Source organism: Amphiprion ocellaris, chromosome 22, assembly GCF_022539595.1.
Source record: "Amphiprion ocellaris isolate individual 3 ecotype Okinawa chromosome 22, ASM2253959v1, whole genome shotgun sequence".
Lineage (NCBI taxonomy): Eukaryota > Metazoa > Chordata > Actinopteri > Pomacentridae > Amphiprion > Amphiprion ocellaris.
In genome coordinates this window covers 26,157,485-26,180,584 of record NC_072787.1, presented here as the reverse complement: position 1 = coordinate 26,180,584, position 23,100 = coordinate 26,157,485, and the positions used below count along the sequence as shown (strand labels likewise).

The 23,100-nt window shown below is 34.7% G+C and overlaps 1 protein-coding gene across 3 annotated transcripts in view; it reads left to right on the top strand.

Annotated features, from left to right (window-relative positions):
• rps6ka3b (ribosomal protein S6 kinase, polypeptide 3b) overlaps positions 1 to 18,607 on the top strand; it is a 73,955-nt gene extending 55,348 nt beyond the window's left edge. For all 3 annotated transcript variants that reach the window (XM_055007105.1, XM_035941334.2, XM_023294867.3), the window contains 12 exons: positions 897 to 985; positions 2,256 to 2,320; positions 2,438 to 2,540; positions 2,672 to 2,781; positions 4,845 to 4,970; positions 5,276 to 5,365; positions 5,984 to 6,142; positions 7,625 to 7,786; positions 8,810 to 8,886; positions 10,639 to 10,756; positions 11,981 to 12,121; positions 13,544 to 18,607. In XM_055007105.1, coding sequence (XP_054863080.1) covers positions 897 to 985; positions 2,256 to 2,320; positions 2,438 to 2,540; positions 2,672 to 2,781; positions 4,845 to 4,970; positions 5,276 to 5,365; positions 5,984 to 6,142; positions 7,625 to 7,786; positions 8,810 to 8,886; positions 10,639 to 10,756; positions 11,981 to 12,121; positions 13,544 to 13,666 — 1,363 coding nt within the window. In that variant the 3' untranslated portion in view covers positions 13,667 to 18,607. The remainder of the gene's footprint in view (positions 1 to 896; positions 986 to 2,255; positions 2,321 to 2,437; positions 2,541 to 2,671; positions 2,782 to 4,844; positions 4,971 to 5,275; positions 5,366 to 5,983; positions 6,143 to 7,624; positions 7,787 to 8,809; positions 8,887 to 10,638; positions 10,757 to 11,980; positions 12,122 to 13,543) is intronic.
• Positions 18,608 to 23,100: the final 4,493 nt, after the last annotated feature.

Below are 23,100 nucleotides of genomic sequence, written 5' to 3'. Positions count from 1 at the left end.
ATAATTCAAGATGAAAAGTACGAATTCTAAGATAATTTCATTTTGGAAAAAAATCTAAAATTTTCATGAAAAAAATGGCTAAATTACAGAATAAAAAAATCTAAATTGCAAAATTTTACTTCAAAGTTTGTGTGTAAAAAGTTAAAAGGTAAATAATAATAAGATACAGTTAAAATTTAATTTTGGTTAAAAAAAAATCTAAATTTTTCATTATAGAAAGGCTAAATTACAAAAAATAAAAAAATCTAAATTTTCACTTCAAAGTTTTTGTGTAAAAAGTTTAAAACTAAATATACTAAATAAGTAAAGAAAGAAAGATGTAAAGTCAAAATTCTAACATATGGTCCAAAATTAATTTCAAGGATTTTAGGATTTTAATAAAATGTTGTGATTTCTAGCTCAGATTAGGTTCCTTTTTCTGATGCGACCATATGTCATAGATGAGTAGTTCAAGGACCGTCGGAAAGTTGAAACTCTGACGATTATTTCTGTTTTTACAGTTTCTTGCTCTGGTAAATTTTGGTGGTTATTTTAAAGATAAAATGCTTTTCAAGCCTGCGTTCAGTGGAGTGAAACAGTTCTCAGAGTGAACTCAGCTGCAAAGTAGGACAGCTGTGGTTTATATCAGACCGGTGTGTTATGACAAGGAGGAAATTAAAAACAAGAATCACAGGAAGTATTAACCCTCCTGCTTCCTGCATCTCTGTTTCGCTGTCGGTGTAGGAAAGTGCTGACGTTAGACATTTGGACTGCTGACTGTGCTTCCTCTGAGAGTGACGTGTTGTCGTCTCGTCTTTCAGTCTGGATACACAATATGGACACTGGAGATGTTGTTGTCTTTGCTGCTGCCTTTCGTTTCTGTATCCCAACTTTCTGTGTTTTCTTTTTTAATGCAGAGCCAAGCTGGGAATGCCACAGTTTCTGAGTTCGGAAGCTCAGAGTCTCCTCAGGAACCTTTTCAAACGCAACCCTACCAACAGATTAGGTACAACTTTAAAGCAACAACTGAGCAGAATATTCTTCTAAACACTCACGCATTACCCTGTAAATCACTAAAATATTGCTAAAAATGAACTACAAAATCACAAAATTCCAATTTAGGCTGTAAAATCTGGTCATTTATGTCAATTTTTGGGCTCCGACCGACAGTGAAATTGCACAATTATCAGAATATCTAAAACTGTTTTTAAAGAAATCATAAATTGCTGCCTTCCAGATGACAATATTCTCCCTGTGCTGCGATGCTCTGCTCCCAGTGCTCCTGCAACATATTCCATAAATCACTTCAATAAGATAAAAACAAGCTGCAAAATCACAAATTTCCAGTTGAAGCTGTGAAATCTGATAATTTATGTACATTTTGGTCTCTGACAGAAGACTAACACAAAAAATACTTGAAAAGCATGAAGTAAACTATATATTTACAGATCACAATGTTCTCCCTGTGCAATGATGCTCTGCTCCCAGTGCTCCTGCGACGTTTGTAACTTTTGTGTGTAAGACAATGTTGTTAAATTTGAACATGAAGACAACATGGAAGCAACATGTAACTTTGCACATATGATAACAACATATATACCTCTATGCACACCAGTTTTTGTGACACTACCAATGAATCCACATTAGCATTATCCATTTTAACTTGCGAAAAACTGAGACCACGGCTTGGTATACTTGCCACACATCAAATTCTACTGAAGTTAGAGGCGTCAAAAGTTGGTGAAATGACGACAAAAGACTGTTTGTTAGTCGGAAATCTGGATACATCCATATGTACACACTTAGAGGAACATTCTAGGGCCATCTTCATTTGATAGTTTTTGCTCTTTCCTCCATTGTCAAGGGCAAATAATTAGAAATGTGTCTTCTGCTAAAGTCATGCGATTATTTTGAGCTAACGGAAACAGTTTTGTGTGTGCTTTCACCAAATTTCATGGCTGTGGGGGTTTTATGTCTGGAGATATTAAACTCTTAAAATGGCTTCACCTGTAAAATGTAATTTTTGAGGGTGTAAATACAAAAAATGTCAGGTAAAAAGCATAACATTCTCAAAAGTCTGCCAAAATATTTAAGTTTTGGGCCCCAGATGACAAATAAATAAACAGTAGCAACACCTTTATCTAAAATGACACAAACTAACCCAATTATATTTCCATAAAAGGCTGTTTTTCATCAAATTAAGTCCACTAAATGTCATTTCAGCACAGGAGGTCTAATACTGCACAATAGCTGATGTTGTTTGTTTCATTTTGCAGGAGCCGGACCAGATGGAGTAGAGGAGATCAAGAGGCATCACTTCTTCAGCACCATCGACTGGAATGTCAGTTTCAGTATTTATAAAGCCCTAATAATGAGAGTTTTTCATATATTCTATGCATCAAATGTGTGCTTTCGTTGGGCTTCTGGCTGAGTTTCCTCATATTTTCTCTCCTTGTAGAAGCTGTACCGCCGTGAGATCCACCCTCCTTTTAAGCCGGCTGCAGGACGACCTGACGACACTTTCTATTTCGATCCCGAGTTCACGGCTAAAACGCCCAGAGGTGCAGACCGTCACTTTACCTCCTGGCGTCCTTCACGGGCCGCCGAGCTGAACCGCATTCTCCGTAAAAGTCTGATTTCACTGAGCGCCAACAGCTGTTCCTGTGCTTTTTATTTATTTATTTTTTCCCAGACTCGCCGGGGGTCCCTCCGAGTGCCAACGCCCATCAGCTGTTCAGAGGATTCAGTTTTGTGGCCATAACAGAGGAGGAAACACAACCACTACCTAACGCTATAGTAAAGGTACACAGAATATATTAATGTAGCTGCAGGGTCTGGATCTCCTGATGATGCACAGAGATATTAAAACAAGACTTTTATTTCCATAACCACATATTTTCTTCTAATTTCTAACTCATACAGCATCCCAACATCATAGTTCTGATATTATTTTCCCTTCGCAATTATTAAAAGATATCTCTACTGCCAGCATTTTATGGTAAAATGCATGTAAAAACAAACCGAATTATTGTTTTTCCTTAATTTAAGGGCCGATATAAAAAATCTGGAAGTATTATCATAACAAATGATGGAAGATCTGGATAGCCTTGACTGTTCTGGAAAAAAACAAGACATACTATGTTTGGGTAACCTTTAAAATAACCAAAATAAGAGCTTAAAAGTAAAGGTAGTAACCTGAAAATACGTAAGGGTTAAAACTGCATTGGAGAAAGCCAAAGATCACACCGCAGTGAGTTCCCAGATGAACCTAAGCAATAAAAATAAGGCAAAAAATTGCTTAATTTATGCTGTTTATTCAATTAGAGTATGATTTTACATTTATAATGTTGAATGTATAGCTGTATTACTTGTCACAGATGATGTGTAAAAGTTCATTGTTGCCTGTGAAAATAATCCAGCATCATGTTCTGAAGAAACCTTTTGATTGTTGGGAGTCTTTTCTCAGTCCCTCTCTAGCATAAACTTGTGTTTTTTGTTTTTTTTTGTCTTTGGTTAAGGGCAAATATAAATGTTTACAAGCAACATTTATTATTGTTAAGTCACAAAAGTCGTCACAGTTTGATTATGCAACACAAAGGCTTTTGGAGACAATATAAACCATAAAAGTCTAAGATATCAGCTAATATCACTACATATCAACCCAGTATTTAAAGCCTTTTTGATGTAAAAGTGGTAACAAAGATCACATTCTGGTGTCTCTAGAATGAATTTTTCCAAAATTTCAGAATTGGCTCCTCCCATGCGCAGACGATACACTTCTATTTCTGTCAGTTTTGTCACAATTTTAACCTGTGATATCCCCCGTAATTAACATATATGGGTTGTTCTGTGGAAATGTATGTGTGAAATTAAATAATACACACTTCATTTGACAGAGAATCACAGAGAGATTACCTCCCATTTCAATTAATTTCTTAGACTTCTTAGAAATGAAATATGAATATTTTCCAAAATTGTATACAGCTATTTAATAACACTCATGAAGTGAAATGAGATAATGTTTTATAATATTCATATGGAATAATAAAAGAGCCTGTAGAGCTCACCTTTAACATGATGATACGTTTCATCACTAATTATTAGGAGTAAAGTGCATTTCTGTTGTGTCTTTGCATGTCGCAACTATAAAATGTTGTTGTTTTATGTTTTTTATTATCATCAATTGTCTTTACTTTTTATTCCTCTTTTACATGACACTGTATTTTTTGAGTATTTGTAATGAAGCACTTTGCATTGCTGGCTTTGATGTGATATCTAAACAAACTTTAATATGATTAAGTCACAAAACTCAACATGATCAGTTTATGGGGAAAAAGTATGCTTAGAGGCAATAAAAACAGTCTTAAGATATTAACTACAACAGCATGCATTCATTGTTGACAGTGGTAATGAAGAGCACATCCAGATGTTTCTGGAATTGGAAAAAGTTGAAGACAGATCACCCTATATGCAGACAATTTAGTTCTATTTGTAGCAGTTTTGGTGCAATATTAATCTGCACTGTCTCCTTTTGTTAACATATATGGGACATTCTGTGGATATAAATGAATGAAATAAAATCATATATACTTCATCTGAAAGAATAAGAGAGACATAACTTCCTGTTTTAGGAGATTATGTCAGAAATTAAACATAAATATTTTGCTAAAATGTGCATATGTTTATATCCGATCCACAACAATGGCGCTGTTTGGTAAAATGAGAAAATGTTTTATAAGATTTATATGGAAAAATGGAAACATCTGTCAACAATTAGCCCCTAGAACTCTACCTTAACATGCTAGTATCTTTCATCATAAATTATTAGTGGTAATGTGTATTTTTATTTATGTTTCTGATTGCAGCAACTTCACAGAAGCACGTCTCAGTTCTCAGATGCCTACGAGATCAAAGAGGACATCGGAGTCGGATCGTACTCCATCTGCAAACGCTGCATACATAAAGGGACGGGGATGGAGTACGCAGTTAAAGTACGACATCCTCAACATCTGCTTTCAGTTTTTATATATTCAGGATGCCTACACGTCATTCACAAAGGTCTTAATATGACTGCTTTACCTGAAAGACTATCAAGGCATTTCTGTACATGATTGAAAGTGTTAGATCTTTAAATATTATAGTGTTTTTGTTAGTTCTTGAGAATAATTCAAGTCACTATTATTATAGCTTTACCTGATTATAATGCATAATAAGGCGAAGACCCTGCAGTGTTTATGGAGATTAACATGACTAATAACACACTGTTCATTGTAAACTCTGTTTGTGGCTCTGACAGATCATCAGTAAGGCCAAGAGAGACCCGACAGAAGAGGTGGAGATCCTGCTGAGATATGGACAGCATCCCAACATCATCACCCTCAAGGATGTGAGTCGCTCTGTAGAATTTATTTTATTGCTTTTCAGGTTATGATTCCAGAACTCAGTACATGAACTCTTCAGTGGTGTCTTTGCGATGGTTTTATAGGTGGTATCATCAACATCAGGACCTGTTACATGTTTTTTTTGTGCTGTTTTTGGTTTCTCTGTGGGTCTCTAACTGAAGCAGAGAAGAAAATGTCACATTCTGTGTCAGTCGGCGAGTTACTGATGCAATTTTAATGTGGGAAATCATCATAGTGACCAGAGGAAGGTCTTCGGCTACTATCAGGAGAAGAATCAGCAGTTTATACAGTTGAAGGAGCTTCAGATCAGGAACATACTGGTTGTTTTCTTTAACATTTATGGAATTTTGCACTGTGAACAGTAGCGCAATCGTTACTCAAGCTTGTACTCCCTGTGACTTCTTACTTGCACCCAAAGTGAAATTCAAGTATAATTTTGGCAGTGAAGAAGCAGGACTGTCCTTCTGGGCACTACAAACTAACATCCAGGTCAAGAATCACGGTGTAGTCATTGATAATTCGCAGCCACATCAAAAGTATCAGTGAGTTTACAGAGCCACTGGGTGACTAAATGTGTGAGTTTGTTTATTTCTATGTGGTAGGTGTACGATGATGGCCGGTCGGTGTTCCTGGTGACGGAGCTGATGAAGGGAGGCGAGCTGCTCGACAAAATCCTCCGGCAGAAGTTTTTCTCGGAGCGAGAGGCGAGCGCCGTCCTCTACACCATCACCAAGACCTTGGAGTACCTGCATGTACAAGGGGTGGGTTGTTTTGGTTTTCTGTCAACACTTACGGCTGTTCAGGAATACACACTGCCGTTAAAAAGTTTAGGGTCACTTAGAAATGTCCTTACATTTGAAAAAAGCTGGGTTTTTTTTCAATGAAGGTAACATTAAATCAATCAGAAATCCAGTCTAGACATTGTTAATGTGTTAAATGACTATTCTAGCTGGACATTTTTAATGGAATATCTCCATAGGGGTACAGAGGAACATTTCCAGCAACCATCACTCCTGTGTTCTAATGCTACATTGTGTTAGCTAATGGTGTTGAAAGGCTAATTGATGATTAGAAAACCCTTGTGCAGTTATGTTAGCACATGGATAAAAGTGAGAGTTTTCATGGAAAACATGGAATTGCCTGGATGACCCCAAATTTTGAATGGTAGGGTAGGTTTAATGTAGCATAAATTCACAAATTGCATTAAATTTGGGCAAAATTTTCCAAAAATGCAGCATTTAATGAGATAATCAGCTGCTTCTCTCTGCTGTGGATGCATTTATATGATTTATTCTGAAAGTTTGAGCTATTTGCGGTGCTATTACTATTTAATCCTCATTTTGTTGATTATGTATATCAGAGATATAAAAATTGCAGAGAAGACATTAACTGGAAATTGTAAATTTGTAAAACGCTTGTGTTGTTTGTCTATTTTTTTGTCATTTTGTTTCTCGCTTTTGTCATTTTTTGTCTCATTTTTTGTCGTTTGTCGAAATTTTTGTCTCTTTTTTTGTTTTGTTTGGTGTTGTCTGATGTTTTTGTCGTTTTGTTTCTAGCATTTGTCATTTTGTCTCCTTTTTTCACTTTGTGTCTCATTTTTGTATTATTTTGTCTTGTTTTAGTTGTTTTTTGTCTGACTTTTGTCACTTGTCTCATGTTTTTGTCCTATTGTTTGTTGTTTTTGTCATTTTGTGTTTCCTTTTTGTCTCGCTTGTGTTTTTTGTCTCTTATTTTGTTATTTTGTGTTTTGCTTTATTCATTGTTTTGTGTGTTGTTTTTGTTGTTTTGTTTCTTTTTTGTCTAATTCTTTTTGTCGTTTGTCCATTTTTTTGCCACTTTGTAACTTTTTTTTTGAATATTTTGTCTAGTTTTTGTTTTTTTGTCTTTTTTTGTCTGACTTTTGTTGTTTTGATGATAAAGTAAAATACTATATTATTCAGTTCCAGATAGCTGTGACTAAATGTTGTGTTCCTTTGTAGACATTCTGTGATCTGTAAATTTAATGTGTAAATGATAAACTGAGGCATAATCTTGTTGAAATTTAACTTATTTTTCTCAAGACATTTCGCCCACCAACTGCAGCTTGGAGTTGAGAGATTTAATAATAAGAATAATAATAAATAATATAAAAGCTGTGAATGATCAGACTATGTTTTTCAGTTTAATCAAAAATAGTGAAAAAGGAGAAGAAATCCTCCACGTCTGCTCCGTTTAACTCTTTGACTTTTTTTTTTAATCCTCAGGTGGTTCACAGAGACCTGAAGCCCAGCAACATCCTGTACGTGGACGAGAGCGGCAACGCCGAGTCCATCCGGATCTGCGACTTCGGTTTCGCCAAACAGCTGCGAGCGGAGAACGGGCTGCTCATGACGCCGTGCTACACCGCTAACTTCGTCGCCCCCGAGGTCAGACCTCAAATCCAACATTTTAGCTCCTCTTTTGTGTTTTGTTGCATGAAATGTTGGGTTCTGGTTCTCTGTGTAACAGTACTAGTATGTTTGAGCACCTTTCTGCATAAATTTACATCCTGATTTCACAGAAACAACCTCTTATGTTTGGTGTCAGGAGGTTTTATTTATTTACTTACTGCTAAATTAGCGACTTGTGGGCGATTAAATGTCATTTTTAGTCACTTTAAACTGGAAAGTTTAGACTTTTTCAGTAATTTCTCAACAGTTTCTTTCCAGTTTTTGTTTGTTCCAGTGACTTTAGACATCACAGTGATATATATCACACAAAGAAAAACAAAAAACTTATTAAAAATGTACTTTTACTCCTAATTGGGAGTTTTTTTTGTAAACATAATAACTCAGAAACTTAGTCTAATTAGATTTTTTTGTGCGTCATGCTGCATAAATTTGCATCATAATTAAATAAAACACGTAAATAACAGTTTTTATTTTTATTTTAAACAATTAATTAAACAGTTAGCTCTTTCTTGTATAATTCAGTGTTTTGTTGCTGTCATAGTGTTTCTGCTCTGACTCACTCATGCAAATAAGCTTAAAAACTACAGTATAATCAGCTGCTTTAAAGTAAATAAATAAAACAAACCTCTTGACACCAAACACGAGCAGCAATTTCTGTTAAATTAGGGTGTCAATTTATGCAGAAAGGTGCTCCAAAACCTCTAAAAATATGTGTTTCTCATCACAAACTCCAACTACTGAGAGCAAACATTCTACTTTTGTTGTTAGTTTCTATTTAACAGCTTGAAATGTGATTTTTTTGCTGTCATGTTTGATTCCCCAAACCTGCAAAAACGAAGCATGTTAGAAGCTCACTGGCAGTAAATGAGGTCTAAATATAGCTATAAGTGGTATAAATGGGAAAATGTAGAAGGTGTTACAGCTCTGTGTTGCAGAAGTCTAATAAAAGCTGCTGTCGGTTGTTTATTTCTACTTAAATCTTTTCTGTGTTGCTGTCAGGTGCTGAAGAAGCAGGGCTACGATGCTGCCTGCGACATCTGGAGTCTGGGAGTTCTGCTCTACACCATGCTAACAGGGTCGGTTCAGTGTGTTTCTGCGTCGTTTACACAACTCTACAATGACATTTTATTCATTTTATTAGGATTAAAATGAACTGCAAGCAGCATGAACAACATTTATTAGGTGGTATCAACACTAGAAGAATAAATAGTGACTCTACACGGTGTAGATATTTAACTATTTACATTTTTAATTTGTTTTGTGTGAACACTGCCTGCAGTTCAACTGAAAATCACAGAATTTTTGTCATGTGACTGTTGGTCACACCTGAGTCACTAAAGACTTCCTGAGTGTGTCGAGGAGCTCAGAATTTTTTTGTTTTTACAGAATCTGATTTAAGCAAATGGTTTATTTTTGGTGATTTTATAAGTAAGACACGTAGAATAAAGAGACTTTGAGGAAATATCACAATTTTAAGCTTAGATTTGGTTAATTTTCCCGACTTAACCGCACATGACAGGTGATTAGTTGAGGGACCATCAGAACGGTAAAAATCTGATAATTTTTTCAGTTTTAATAATTTCTTGGTCTGATAAATGTTGTAATAACATGAGGCTTAAGTTAACTCAGACAGTTAATTTAAACCTCAAAACTCACATAGTATTGTGTTGCTTTGCTTCCAGTGTTTTAAAACAACTTAAAAATGGTAAATATTCACATTTATATCAGAATATTTGTCATTTTTGCCAAGAAACTACCTAAAAATGGTAAATATTCCCACTTTAAAAGGTAATAATTGTCATTTTTGGTAAAAACAACATAAAAATGATAAATATTCCCATTTGAAAAGAGAGTATTTGTTGTTTTTGCTTCTAAACAACCTAAAAGATGGCAAATATTCATATTCCTATCAGAATAGTTGTCATTTTTGCAAAGACACAGCTTAATAATGGTAAATATTCACATTTTAAAAGAGTATTTGTGTTTCTGCCAATAAATAATATAAAAAATGGTAAATATTCATCACTGTTGCTTAAAAACAACTTAATAATGGTAAATATTCATACTTTAAAAGGTATTGATTGTCATCTTTGCTTAAAAACAACATAAAAATTGTAAATATTCACATTTAAAAAGAGAATATTTGTCGTTTCTGCCTGTAAAGGATATAAGTAATGCTAAATATTCATATTTATGTCAGAATATTTGTCGTTTTTGATAAGCAACAACCTAAAAATTGTAAATATTCACATTTTAAAAGAGAGAATTTGTGTTTCTGCCTATAAATAATATAAAAAAACAGTAAATACTTGTCACTGTTGCTAAAAAACAGCTTATTAAGGGTAAATACTCATACTTTAAAAGGTAATAATTGTTATTTTTGGTTACAAACAACATTAAAGTGATAAATATTCCCATTTGAAAAGAGTGTTTGCTGTTTCTGCCCATAAATGACTTAAAAATGGTAAATATTGCTTTGTTTGCTGTGATTTGTGTACTACATAAAATTCATTCAAGATGAGAATAACTTTATTCATCCAAAAGAAAGTTCTTTATGACTAGAATAGAAAAATAAGAAGCAACACTGACGAATATCCTGAGGTATTAAAGTAGTATCACATACTATTATGAAATATTGCTAAAGGAGTCGAAATATTTCACATTAAACTGAAATATTTCATCTGAGAAATGAAGTATTGCTCATGAAAACACATTATTTCACAGTTTTAATGTCTCTATGATTGGTGTTGGTGTGTTTAAGCTTTTCCCTGTTATTGTACCGACATACAGACGCTTCATTCTCCTCTTCCCCGTCCTTCTTCCTGCAGTTTCACTCCTTTCGCTAACGGACCAGAGGACACGCCGGAGGAGATTCTGGCTCGGATCGGCAGCGGCAAGTTTTCCCTCAGCGGAGGATACTGGAACTCCGTCTCTGCTGAAGCAAAGGTGCTGAAACCAACACAAACACAATAAACACACAAAAAGAAGCACAAACAGTCGCTCAGATTGAGGGAATAAATCACACTTTTATCTCAGCGGTTGCAGCTGTGGAGCATCTAATGTATAAAGTTTATAAATATGGAGTTTTTCCCGTCTCTACTAATGTAGAAATTAAGTTAAATGTTAATTTTGCAGTGTAATTTTCAGTGTGTTTAACTCCAACATCCAATGTGTGTTGCCTATTCTTTAAAAATGCCCAAATTACACCATTTATCAGAGCCAGAAAATGTACAAACTGAAAAAAACAATCTGATTTTCAACTTTCAGATCCTTCTTAACCTAGTCATGACTGGGAAACTTCACCAAATCTAAGCTTTAAAGTCATGACATTTGATCAAATTCACTTTATTCTACAGGTCATGTTTTTAAAAAATGAAAAAAATAAACAATTTGCACCCGGCTCTGTAAAAAAAAAGAAGACATTAGTGACTCAGCTGTGACCAACAAAAAAATTCTATAATTAAATGATTATGACTAGAGGCTGCAGTGATGGAAAAATGGGGTTAATGAGGAAAAATTAGACTACAATGAGGACTTTTTTGACAAAAGTGAGGAAAAATAAGCCCACAGTGAGGTAAAACTAGATTACAGTGAGGTTAAATTACACTACAGTGAAGTAAAATCAGACTACAGTGAGGTAAAATTGAACAAAAGTGAGGAAAAAATAGCCTGCAGTAAGATAAAATGAGGCTACACATAACAAAAATTCAAGGATTTCTTGACTGAACTGCAGGCAGTGTATGACAAAACCGGAAACAATTAAAAAAATGTAAATAGTTAATTGTTTATAATTTGTAGATCTGATGTTTTTTTCAGTTTTGATCACATCTGTGGTCACTTAGAAATAATGTTGGACATACAGAGTCCAAATTTTCTCATTTTTATAATCTTAATAATCAAAGAAATTCATTTTATTTTTTGTTTTGTGTTGTTCTAACTGTATCATTACAGCACAGAAGACATTTCTGAGTTCTCTCTACTTCTAATTGTGGTTGTTCTGTTTCCAGAGAGGAGCAGGACTTTTATTTTGTAGTAAAAAATGAGCCACAGTGAGTAAAAAACACCTCAAACCTGCTTTAGGTTCAGTGACTGTGGACTTGTATGAAACTTCCTGTGGTTATTTCCAGTCTGTTACTTCACGTTTGGTTTATTGTGACCTCTGACCTCCAGGACCTGGTCTCCAAGATGCTCCATGTGGACCCTCACCAGCGTCTGACGGCCGGCCAGGTCCTCCGACACCCCTGGGTGACGCACCGAGACCAGCTGCCCAAATACACCCTCAACAGACAGGACGCTCCTCACCTGGTTAAGGTATCATCTGTTTCCTTAATTTACCTTTTTTATGCTTTCAAACCTCACCTGCCTGCAAAGAAACACATCAAAAATACCCAATACTTAAATTTAATCTGTATTTTAACCATTTAACTGCAATATAGAGTAAATTTGACTCACATTTGCGGATATTTTTCCTGATTTTCATGCTAATATTAACAGTTTAAACTCCATATAACAAAACGCTGAAATACTTTGTCACTTTGGACGCCAGAAGAAAAAGGGAAAACATCTTAACGCTGCCAAAAAGAATGAAAATAGTCGTAATAGTCGACGACAACTAGCTAGTGCCCCACTGTTTTTATCTAAGTCAGATTTTCCAACAATTTCAGAATAAATTACTGCATTTTTATGACATCATCAATTTTCGTTGAAAATTTGATGTATATATGTACATTTCCGATATTTACAGCACCACAGTGAGGAAAAATGAGGCCAAAGTGAAGAATAATGAGCCAGTAATGAGGGAAAATTAGGCCACAGTGAGGGAAAATGAGGACAAATTTGACTACAGTGAGAAAAAATTAGGCTACAGTGGGGAAAATGAGTCCACAGTGAGGTAAAATGAGTCCACAGTGGGGTAAAATGAGTCCACAGTGAGGTAAAATGAGTCCACAGTGGGGTAAAATGAGTCCACAGTGAGGTAAAATGAGTCCACAGTGGGGTAAAATGAGTCCACAGTGGGGTAAAATGAGTCCACAGTGAGGTAAAATGAGTCCACAGTGGGGTAAAATGAGTCCACAGTGAGGTAAAATGAGTCCACAGTGGGGTAAAATGAGTCCACAGTGGGGTAAAATGAGTCCACAGTGAGGTAAAATGAGTCCACAGTGGGGTAAAATGAGTCCACAGTGAGGTAAAATGAGTCCACAGTGGGGTAAAATGAGTCCACAGTGGGGTAAAATGAGTCCACAGTGAGGTAAAATGAGTCCACAGTGGGGTAAAATGAGTCCACAGTGAGGTAAAATGAGTCCACAGTGAGGTAAAATGAGTCCACAGTGGGGTAAAATGAGCCCACAGTGAGGTAAAATGAGTCCACAGTGGGGTAAAATGAGTCCACAGTGAGGTAAAATGAGTCCACAGTGAGGTAAAATGAGTCCACAGTGGGGTAAAATGAGTCCACAGTGGGGTAAAATGAGTCCACAGTGGGGTAAAATGAGTCCACAGTGAGGTAAAATGAGTCCACAGTGAGGAAAAATGAGTCCACAGTGGGGTAAAATGAGTCCACAGTGAGGTAAAATGAGTCCACAGTGAGATAAAATGAGTCCACAGTGAGGTAAAATGAGTCCACAGTGGGGTAAAATGAGTCCACAGTGGGGGAAAATGAGTCCACAGCGGGGTAAAACTCCCAGAGTCCGCCTGGCGTTTCCAGGTCTACCCAGTACTTCCTGTCTCGTCCTGCAGGGGGCGATGGCGGCCACCTACTCGGCCCTGAACAGGAACGTCCCTCCGGTCCTGGAGCCGGTGGGCTGTTCCACTCTGGCCCAGCGGCGGGGGATGAAGAAGATCACCTCCACGGCCCTGTGACCTCCTCTTCCTCTTCCTCTTCCTGTCAACTCTGACCTCGATCTGACCTCCAGCCGGACCTCCTTCCTCCCCTCGCCGCCGCCTTGGTCCGGCCGGACAGACTACTGATGGACCTGGGAACCGCTAACACCAAATAGGAGACCACCCCGCTGCCACTCCCTCCTGCCCCGCCCCCTCCGCCTCCACGGACTCCTCTGATTGGCCGCCGCCTCGCTGTAGAGTCCGGACTTGAGGCCGCGATAAAGGAAGTCTGTCCCCCCCTTTTTTTCTGCTTGGGACAATCAGCGCCGCCTCGGGCTGAGCGGCGTCAGGAAAATAAAAGCACTGTATTTATTGACTCTGGACCGTAACCATAGGAACAAAGGTATGCATCTAAAGGTTGGTCCACCATTTAAACCTCAAGTAGCCTCCGAGACGACGGCGTCTGCAGACAAGGACAGAAGGTCTGAAACAAGCCTCCCAACGTTTGAATTAGAAAAACCCAGAGAGCAGAAGGACAAGTTCAGGAGCAGACGTCCAGGATTTTATTACTCAAAGAACAATACAGTTAAATCAAGAGTTAAAATCAAACATCTGGATATTTTCTGTTTTCTGTCTGTCAACAAATCGCATAAAAATACTGAAATCTGCCTCTTGTTAGTGCATTAATTCTATGAGTCAAACATCTGGAAACAGCTGCAGTTTTTGAGTATAGTTTTTTAGCAGACTACAGTGAGGTAAAACGGGTCAGTAGTGAAGCAAAATGGTTCCATAGTGAGCTAAAATAAGTCCATCGTGAGGAAAAATAAATCCACAATGAGGGAAAAATGGACTACAGTGATGAAAAAATGGACTACAGTGAGGAAAAAGAGTCCATATTGAGGTAAAATGGGTCCCATCTGCAGTTTCTGATCAGATTTTTCCAGCATCAGATTCTTCCACATTCTCTGCTGTCGTGAGTTTTTGTCGCAGCTGTTTGTGGTAATTTTTACTTTTATTTTAATTTTACATTTTTTGAAGCTCTTGCTCAAAATAATCCGGGAAAACAGTTATTCAAAGGAATTGTTTAGTGTTGTTTAGTTTCTGCTCCTACGATGTGTTGACAGTCAGAAAACAGCTAAATATCTCCTGATTTACGCTTTAGATAACAAATATGAGCCATAATAAGTCATTTTCTGCCTCAGCCTCATTTAAAGCTGCACAAGTTGACCTCTGCTGCCTCCTGGTGGCCGAATCAAGACGACATCCTGACAGTCTGCAACTCTGATTTAAAACTCTTTGCTGCTCTTTTATTAAACAATTATCAGGATTTTATTTTCTAATCTGTTAGTTTAAATGCTTCATGTGATGAAGTAAAGCAGCGATGCTCTGTTCTCCTGCTAATATCAAATGATTTCACTCCTACAAGCAGCTGAATGTAGATATTTCAGCTCTACTGTTGAGCTGAAAATGTAAAATTTCTAAATATTCTACTTTAAAAAATCTGAATTTGAGGGAATTCAAGATGTTTTCTTAAATTTTGGACAATTTGAACCCCTGAAACACTCTAAAACAAACTCAAAATGAAACGTTTTTTGAACTAAATTTAAATTTTGTGGAATTGGCAGCTCAAAATTATAAAATATTTAATTTTATATCACAACAGACAATAAAATATTCACATTTTTAGAGAATATTTGTCATTTTTGCATCAAATTCACATTAAAATTGTAAATATTTATAGTTGAAAAGAGCATATTTGCTTTAAAATCAACTTAAAAATGGTAAATATTCACATTTTAAGTGAGAATATTTGTTGTTTCTGCCTAAAATCAAGCTAAAAAGAGGTAAATATTCACACTTATGCCAAAATATTTGTCATTTTTGCCAAGAAACAACCTAAAAATGGTGAATATTCACATTTTTTTAACGGAAAATTTACCATTTCTGCCCATAAAAAGCATAAAAAATGATAAATATTTACATTTTAATGGAAAAAAGCAACTTAAAAATAGTAAATATTTACGTTCTAAATGAGAATATTTGTAGTTTCTGCCTAAAAACAATATTTACAACAGTGAATATTCACATTTATATCAGAATATTTGTCAGTTATGCTTTAAAACAGCATAAAAATGGACAATATTTACATTTTGAAAGGGAGTATTTGTCTTTTTGCTTTTTTTTGCTCAAAAACAATGCAAAAATAGTAAATATTCACATTTGAAAAGAGGATATTTGTCATTTTGGCCAATAAACAATCTGAAAATGGTAAATATTCACACTTTAAAAGAGATTATTTACTTAAAAATAACACTTAAATTGGTAAATATTCACATTTATAGCAAAATATTTGTTATTTTTGCTGATAAACTGCATAAAAATGGTAAATATTTACATTTACAGTGAGAAGATTTGCTTTAAAACAGCATAAAAATGAAAAGTATTCACATTTTAAAAGTGAGTATTTGCTTAAAAACAATGTAAAAAAATGGTACATATTCACATCTGAAAAGAGAATATTTGTTATTTCTGTCCATAAATAACCTGAAAATGATAAATATGCACACTTTAAAAGAGATTATTTGCTTTAAAGCAACTCTAGAAATGGTAAATATTCACATTGGTGTTAGAAAATGTGTCATTTTGCTTCAAAACAGCATAAAATGATCAATATTCATATTTTAAAAGAGAATATTTGTCTTTTTTTTTGCTTGTGAACAACTCAAAAAATTATGATTTTTTTTACAATGAGAATATTTGCTTTAAAATGACTCAAAATTGGTAAATATTCACATTTCAGAGTTATTTTTTGGCTTTTTAAATGTCTTTTTTCAGTAAGTTTAATGTCAGATAAAGTTTCTTTTGTCACAGCTCTAATAAATCATCAGAATTCAGAGATCGAAGGTTCAGAATGAAGCGGTTTTTTAAAGTTTTACAGAAATCTTGTGCAGCTTTAAGAAAATCGAGGCTCTAAAAGCAGCTTTAGCTCCACTTTCTTTAGTTGTTTCCTCCATAATATGAGGACGCCATTTTTATCTAGAAATAAGGTTGAAATAATAATTTAAAAAAAGGCATTTGAGCCTTCGGCTTCGTCAACAATCACTGGATCGTCCTCTGACCTTCTGTAGGAGCCGACTGATGGCAGAAATGTAAATATACGAAACACGCTGAGCAACTCAGGTTTCTACGAATCAAGGCGATGCATTTTCTTTTTTTAAAGTCAAGGAGGGAACGAGATGGAAACAACAAGCACACAAACAAACGGAGGCGACGGAAAGAGAAATACGGATCTGTTTCGTCTTTACGGGCTTTTATTTTGAAATTTAATCTTACATTTACCACCTTTTTTCTCAAACGGACGTCTGGTTTTGGGATCAAACTGCGACGTGTAGGAACTTCTGTCTGCAAACCCTTTAAAAAAGCGTGACTCGAACAACATTCCAGCCTGAAAACCAGCTTCAGCAGCGAGTTGGAGGAAAATAAAGGTTTAGTTCACACAAAATTAACCTAAAAACGCCACAGGAGATAATCAGACTCAGACGATGGAGGTTTTGAACATCAGCAGCCCTAAATAGTTTTTTTCCTGCACATGTTTATGCAGTAACGACCAGAACAATCCGTTTTCAGCCTCTCAGATGTAAAGATTCTCAGCTTTTTTTTTTTTTTTGCTTCATATCACGTTAAAGGGAAGATTTTTGGAGTTCGGGCTGCTGGTGGAATAAAATAATCATTCATCTGGAGAATAATTAACATTCGCAGCTCCGACACTGATTTCAGTCAGCTGGACCTCCATCATGACTGATCCATCTGAAGCTGCTCTGGTAGATCTTCAGTGAAGTGAATCTGAGCTATTAGAGTCTCTGCTGCAAAAATATTAGAAATCAAATAAACGTGACGAGTCCTGAAGTGTGTCACAGAGAGAAAACAAACTGTGGAAGCTGATTTCTGCCAGTTAAAGAAGAAATAAAGAAGAAAAGTTCGTTTTTCATCATTAAAAAGTGATAGAGTCTAAATTATGAGATAAAAAGTCTAAATTTTGGGATAAAAAATTGTAATTATGAGATGAAAAGTCACAAATAGATGAAAAGTCAAAATTATGAGATAAAAAATAGTCAAAATTTTTTCAATAAAATGTCAGAACTGAGATAAAAAAGTGAAATTTATGAGATGAAAAAACAAAATTTAAAAATAAAGTTAAACATTTGAGATTAAAAAAAGTCAAAACTGAGACAAAATATAAAAATTATGAGATGAAAAGTCAAATATGAGTTAAAAAGTAAAATAAAAGTTGTCTTTTGAGATAAAATTTCAATAAAATGTCAAACTTATCAGATAAAAAGTATTTTTTTTGAAAAACAAAACAAACGTTTGACATAAAAAGTGAAATAAAGATGAATATATAGATATAGATATTTCTATAATAGAGATAAATGTCATGAGATTGAAGGATTGTTCAACTTTTTACGTGAAAATTTCGACTTTTTATCTCATATTTTTGGACTTTTTAAAATAAAATGATTTTATTTGATCATTTTCACTCTTTGATGAATATTTCTGAAATCTTTTCTTCATATTTGATCTTTTTCTGGCGGATCTGAGTTCCCACAGAAGTAGAAAAATAAACTAAATCAAACGTCCGTCTTCGCGTCCGTCTGTCCTGAAGCTCCTTCAAAATAAAAGCCTGGTGGACTGAACTTCCTGTGCGGTCGTCTCCATTTTAAAGGGATAAATGCAGGTTTTCTTTATGTTTTCTATCTAATTATTGATCATGAAGTGTTGATCTCGTCTCCGTGTACAGCTCTGGGAAAAACACGTAAAGAAAATGATTTTTTTTCTGTAATTCTGAAAATCTTTTTTCTTTTCTTTCTTCACCTCTTCCTCTTCCTCTTCTGTCGGAGATGCTGCTGCTACGCCGACTCTCTGTTTTTGTACCTGCAGAGTTGGACTTTCTATTAAAAACAATACAATTAATAATCAGCAGATCGGACTTTGTGGTTTTTATTGATCTCCGCTCAAACTGTCTCTTGTGGTTTGTTAAAAAAAACTGAATTTTCTATTAAAAATGTTGGATTTTTTAAAATCAAATTAAATAAAAACAATGGGGTTGATGTTTAAAGTGTGTTCAGAGTGAAATATAGATTTTTCTTTTTAGATTCAGGGGGTTCAATTCTGAATTTATTCAGAAAATTTGAGGATTTCTGCGCCTTCGAAGCCGTTTCGCATTTTCTTATATTCACAACTTTTATTTTTTTCAGTTGTATCTTAAACTTTTACTGTAAACTGCAACACAGGAAGTTAAACGTCCTTTTGTGGAAGTTTTACATGTTTTATGTCACATTTTGGAAGTTTTGTGTTTCTCTGCTGTTGGTTTGTGTCCTATTTTGGTCTTTTTACATCCTTTTGTTGCTGTTTTACATCTAATTTTGGTGCTTTTACTTCTTTTTGTGGTTGTTTTAATTTTTATGTCACATTTCGTTAGTTTCACATCTTTTTTTTAGTTGTTTTGCATCCCATTTTGCTCATTTTATATCAGTTGTGTCACATTTTGACCATTTTTATATCTTTTTCAGTTGTTTTGTGTCAGTGTAATCTTTTTTACATCTTTTTGTGGTTGTTTTCTGTCACATTTTGGTCATTGTTGGTGCTTTTGTGGTAGCTTTACATTTTTTACATCACATTGTGGTAGTTTTATGTGTTTTTGTGGTTATTTTACTCCACGTTTTGGTCATTTTACGTTGCATGTGTCACATTTAGGTATTTTTACATCTTTGTCATTCTGCATCTCATTTTGGTCATTTTATGTCAGTTGAGTCACATTTTAATCTTTTTATACATCTTTTTGTGTTTTTTTGGGTCAGATTTTCATATTTTTAAAATCTTTTTGTGGTGGTTTGCATCCTATTTTGGTCTTTTTACATGTTTGTGGTTGTTTTGTGTCAGGTTATGGTTATTTCAGATCATTTCCTCGACTTTCTGTCTCTTTTTTGGTGTTTTTACATCTTTTGTTGGTGTTTTCCGTCTAATTCTGGACATTTAATTTTTTTTGTGGTTGTTTTGCATCATTTTTCTGGAAATTTAGCATTTTTTTGAGGTTTATTACTTAATAATTTGGTTGTTTTACATCCTTCACGTCACATTTTGGTTGTTTTGTGTCCCATTATGGTTATATATCGCATCATTTGCTTGGCTTTGTGTGTCTTTTTTGGTTGTTTTACATGCTTTTGGTGTTGTTTAGCATTCTATTTTGGTCTTTTACATCTTTTTGTGGTAGTTTTGCATCTAGTTTTGGTCTTCTTACATGTTGTTTTGTTTCATTTTGGTGTTTTTACATCTTTTTGTGGGTGTTTTCCATCCAATTTTGTATGGAAATTTAATGTCTTTTGGAGGTTTATTGCTTAATAATTTGGCTGTTTTACATCCTTTATGTCACATTTTGGTAGTTTTACATGTTTGTGGTAGTTATGCATCACATTGTGGTCGTTTTATGTCACCTGGGTCACATTTTGATCATTTTTACAGAAGAGAATCATCTGTAAAACATTTCTCAGGAGATCGGTGGCAGTAAGATGAGTGAATGTCAAGAGACAAACAGGAGAGAGAACGAACACTAAGTATTCCTGATTTAAAGCAGAGTTTTGGGTAATTTTAGAATTTATTGGCCAGATTTCATTAATCTGTGCAGATTTCTGTGAATGTGATGTTATGTTTACTTTTATTTCGAGGTGAAACCGATGGTGTAAAATGCTGGAAAAAGGCTTTGTGTGATTTTCAATGAGGCAAATCCGAAGACGCCTCTGATTCCAAGCAGCTGCTGAAAGACGCTGATCAGCAGAAGAAGCTCAAAGGTTTGTGAATTTATTCTGTGATCACATTTAATTCTGAGGGAAAATCTCACTTTATGGGTGTAAAACTAGTTAATTCTTATAAATCTGCTCTATGGCTTCGCATTTTTATCTTTTTTAAGCCCCAAAATACTAAACTTGACATTTAAGAACGTAAATTTCAACCTATATGGACTTGAAAAGTAATTTGTTTGATTAAATTGGTGAAGTAGCTTTAATACTTTGTGCTTTAACCTTCAACATAAGTAGATTTTTACCAAAGAACTTCTAGGAAACTGAAAAAATTGAGGTTTTTTTTTTTTAAAAAAAAACAAACATTTTGTGCAAAACTCCAACTATTAAAAGCCGCACAAACGTCTGAATTAATAAAATACAGTCAGAAATGGTTCAACTTTAGGAATTAAATCCAGTTTAAATTCAAACAAAAATACAGTATCAGGAGAATAAAACTTAGTGGCGTTTCCCTTTAATGGATAAAGTTGCAGACAAACCAACACAGCAAAGAATAAAAATTAAAAAACACAAAAATACACAACAAATATTTCATCCCAGTCGTTAAAAAAAACATGAAAAACTACTGAAGGGTCGTAAAAACAGGAAAACGCTGCAGCTCTTTGTGGAGTTTTTGCACCAAACTCAAGATTTTGGTGATTTTTTTTGTAGCACCTTTGACTCGTTTCATCCAAGAATGAAATAAAAAATTTCTCAATTTATTCATTTAGGAGTTTAAAATTTAAAAGTTTAATGTGATTTCTGCAAAAATAAGAACGTTTCAGCAGCTTATCTGCAAACGTTTAACTTTTAAATCCACATTTTAATTACTGTTGATTGCAGTGAAACTTCTGCTTTACACAAAAAACACTTCTAGTTCCTAAGCTGTGGTTCAGGACCCCTACAAGGTCCCCAGATAAATCCAAAGGGGTCGTGATGAATTTAAGGATTAATGAGGAAAAATCTGTATTTCTGTTGCACTTTTTTCTACTTTTTCTTTCAAATTTTGGACTTTAAACTCCTAAAACCCCAGAAATCTAAACAACAGATGTAATTATCAATAAATATGATGGTGGGAAATACAGTTTTTAGTAATTTCCTGCCTATAAAATGTTAAACATAACACTTTTTGAAGAGACGGCATTTTAACTTCAGAAAAGATCATTAAAAACAGATAAATGTAGTTTAAAGCTTCTCTGGATGAAATATTTCATCATGTTTCATCTCATGCAGTCTTCCTCAGCAGATAATTTGTTTTTCTCATTAAAAAGTCAATCAAATGTTCAGAAAAACTGAAATTTAAATAATATTAAGCTCATAATCAGGCTGAGGTTTGTTTTTGTCCACAACTTCTAGAAACAGGAGTTTAGAGCTGGAAAGTTTCTGCAAAAACACATTTTTCAAGTGTTTTAAATGCAGAAAACTCAGTTTCTACTCTGAAAACATCCCGTTTACTGTGCAACAGAACATTTACTACTCGGTTTTTCTAGTGAAATCTTCAAAATGTTTACATTTTGGAGCCAATTTTTTTTTTTTTTTTTTTTTAAATCCTCAGGATACAAACAACCAATAAAAACTGTGGAAGTAAAACCAAATCTCTTGGATTTTTACCATTTCTGATTGAATATTTTCTCATTTTTGAGTGTTTCTTGGACAAATTGACCATTTTTCTGAAACTCCGGGGGCCAAAACATTCTTTAATCGTGAAATTAATCCACTAGTTGCTGATACTATTTGGTCACTAAGATCAAAAGCTGCCAAAAGAAATATCTTAAAAACTGCACTTAGATGTGAAAAATGTTGATCTGTGGATAAAAAAACTAATAAACTAAAACCTGGCACTGAAGTTTTAACCATTCAGGGAATATTGTTGAATAAAAAATACAGAGGAGGCGATTCTGACGATTCCTACACAGTTCTACTCGGTAAAACGGACGTTTGTTCGACTAAAATGAGAATATTCCACCACTCGTAGAGAACGTGAAGGTGATGTCACGCTGTGCTGGGAAAGACTGTGAATGTTGTCTGAACAAAATGCCAAAATAACACCATTTATTAGCAAATCAGAAACAAGGAAAACAAAAACAATGACTGGATTTTCAACTTTCTGACGGCCCTCCAACCAAATCTCAGCTTAAAACTGTCGTATTTTATCAAAATCATTTCACTCCACGAGTCTGGGTTTAAAATTACTCCAAAAATAAACCGTTTCATTCAATCAGATTCTGCAAAAAACTAAAAATTCAGCATTCTTCAGCAGAACCATGAAGCTGTCGGTGACTCAGCTGTGATCAACGGTCATGTGACAAAAATTCTGTTTTCTCAGCTGAAATGCAGGCAGTGTTTAATCCTCGTGTCGTCCTGTGGGTCAAATTGACCCAATTTAAAGTTTGAAAATGTGGAAAAAAATATATTTTCAAAGTGAAACTTCTGATGTCCACATTTTCAACATTTTTGGGACATTTTTGAACATTCTGTTGTGGAAAAAAATGTTAAATGTTTCTTAAGAACATTCACAAAAAAATCAACCAAAATCCAGCGAATTTCACTGGATTTTGGTTGATTTTTTTGTGAATGTTCTTAAGAAAATATTAGAAGTTTTACTGATATATGTGGAATCACTTTAGATATTTTTAGGAT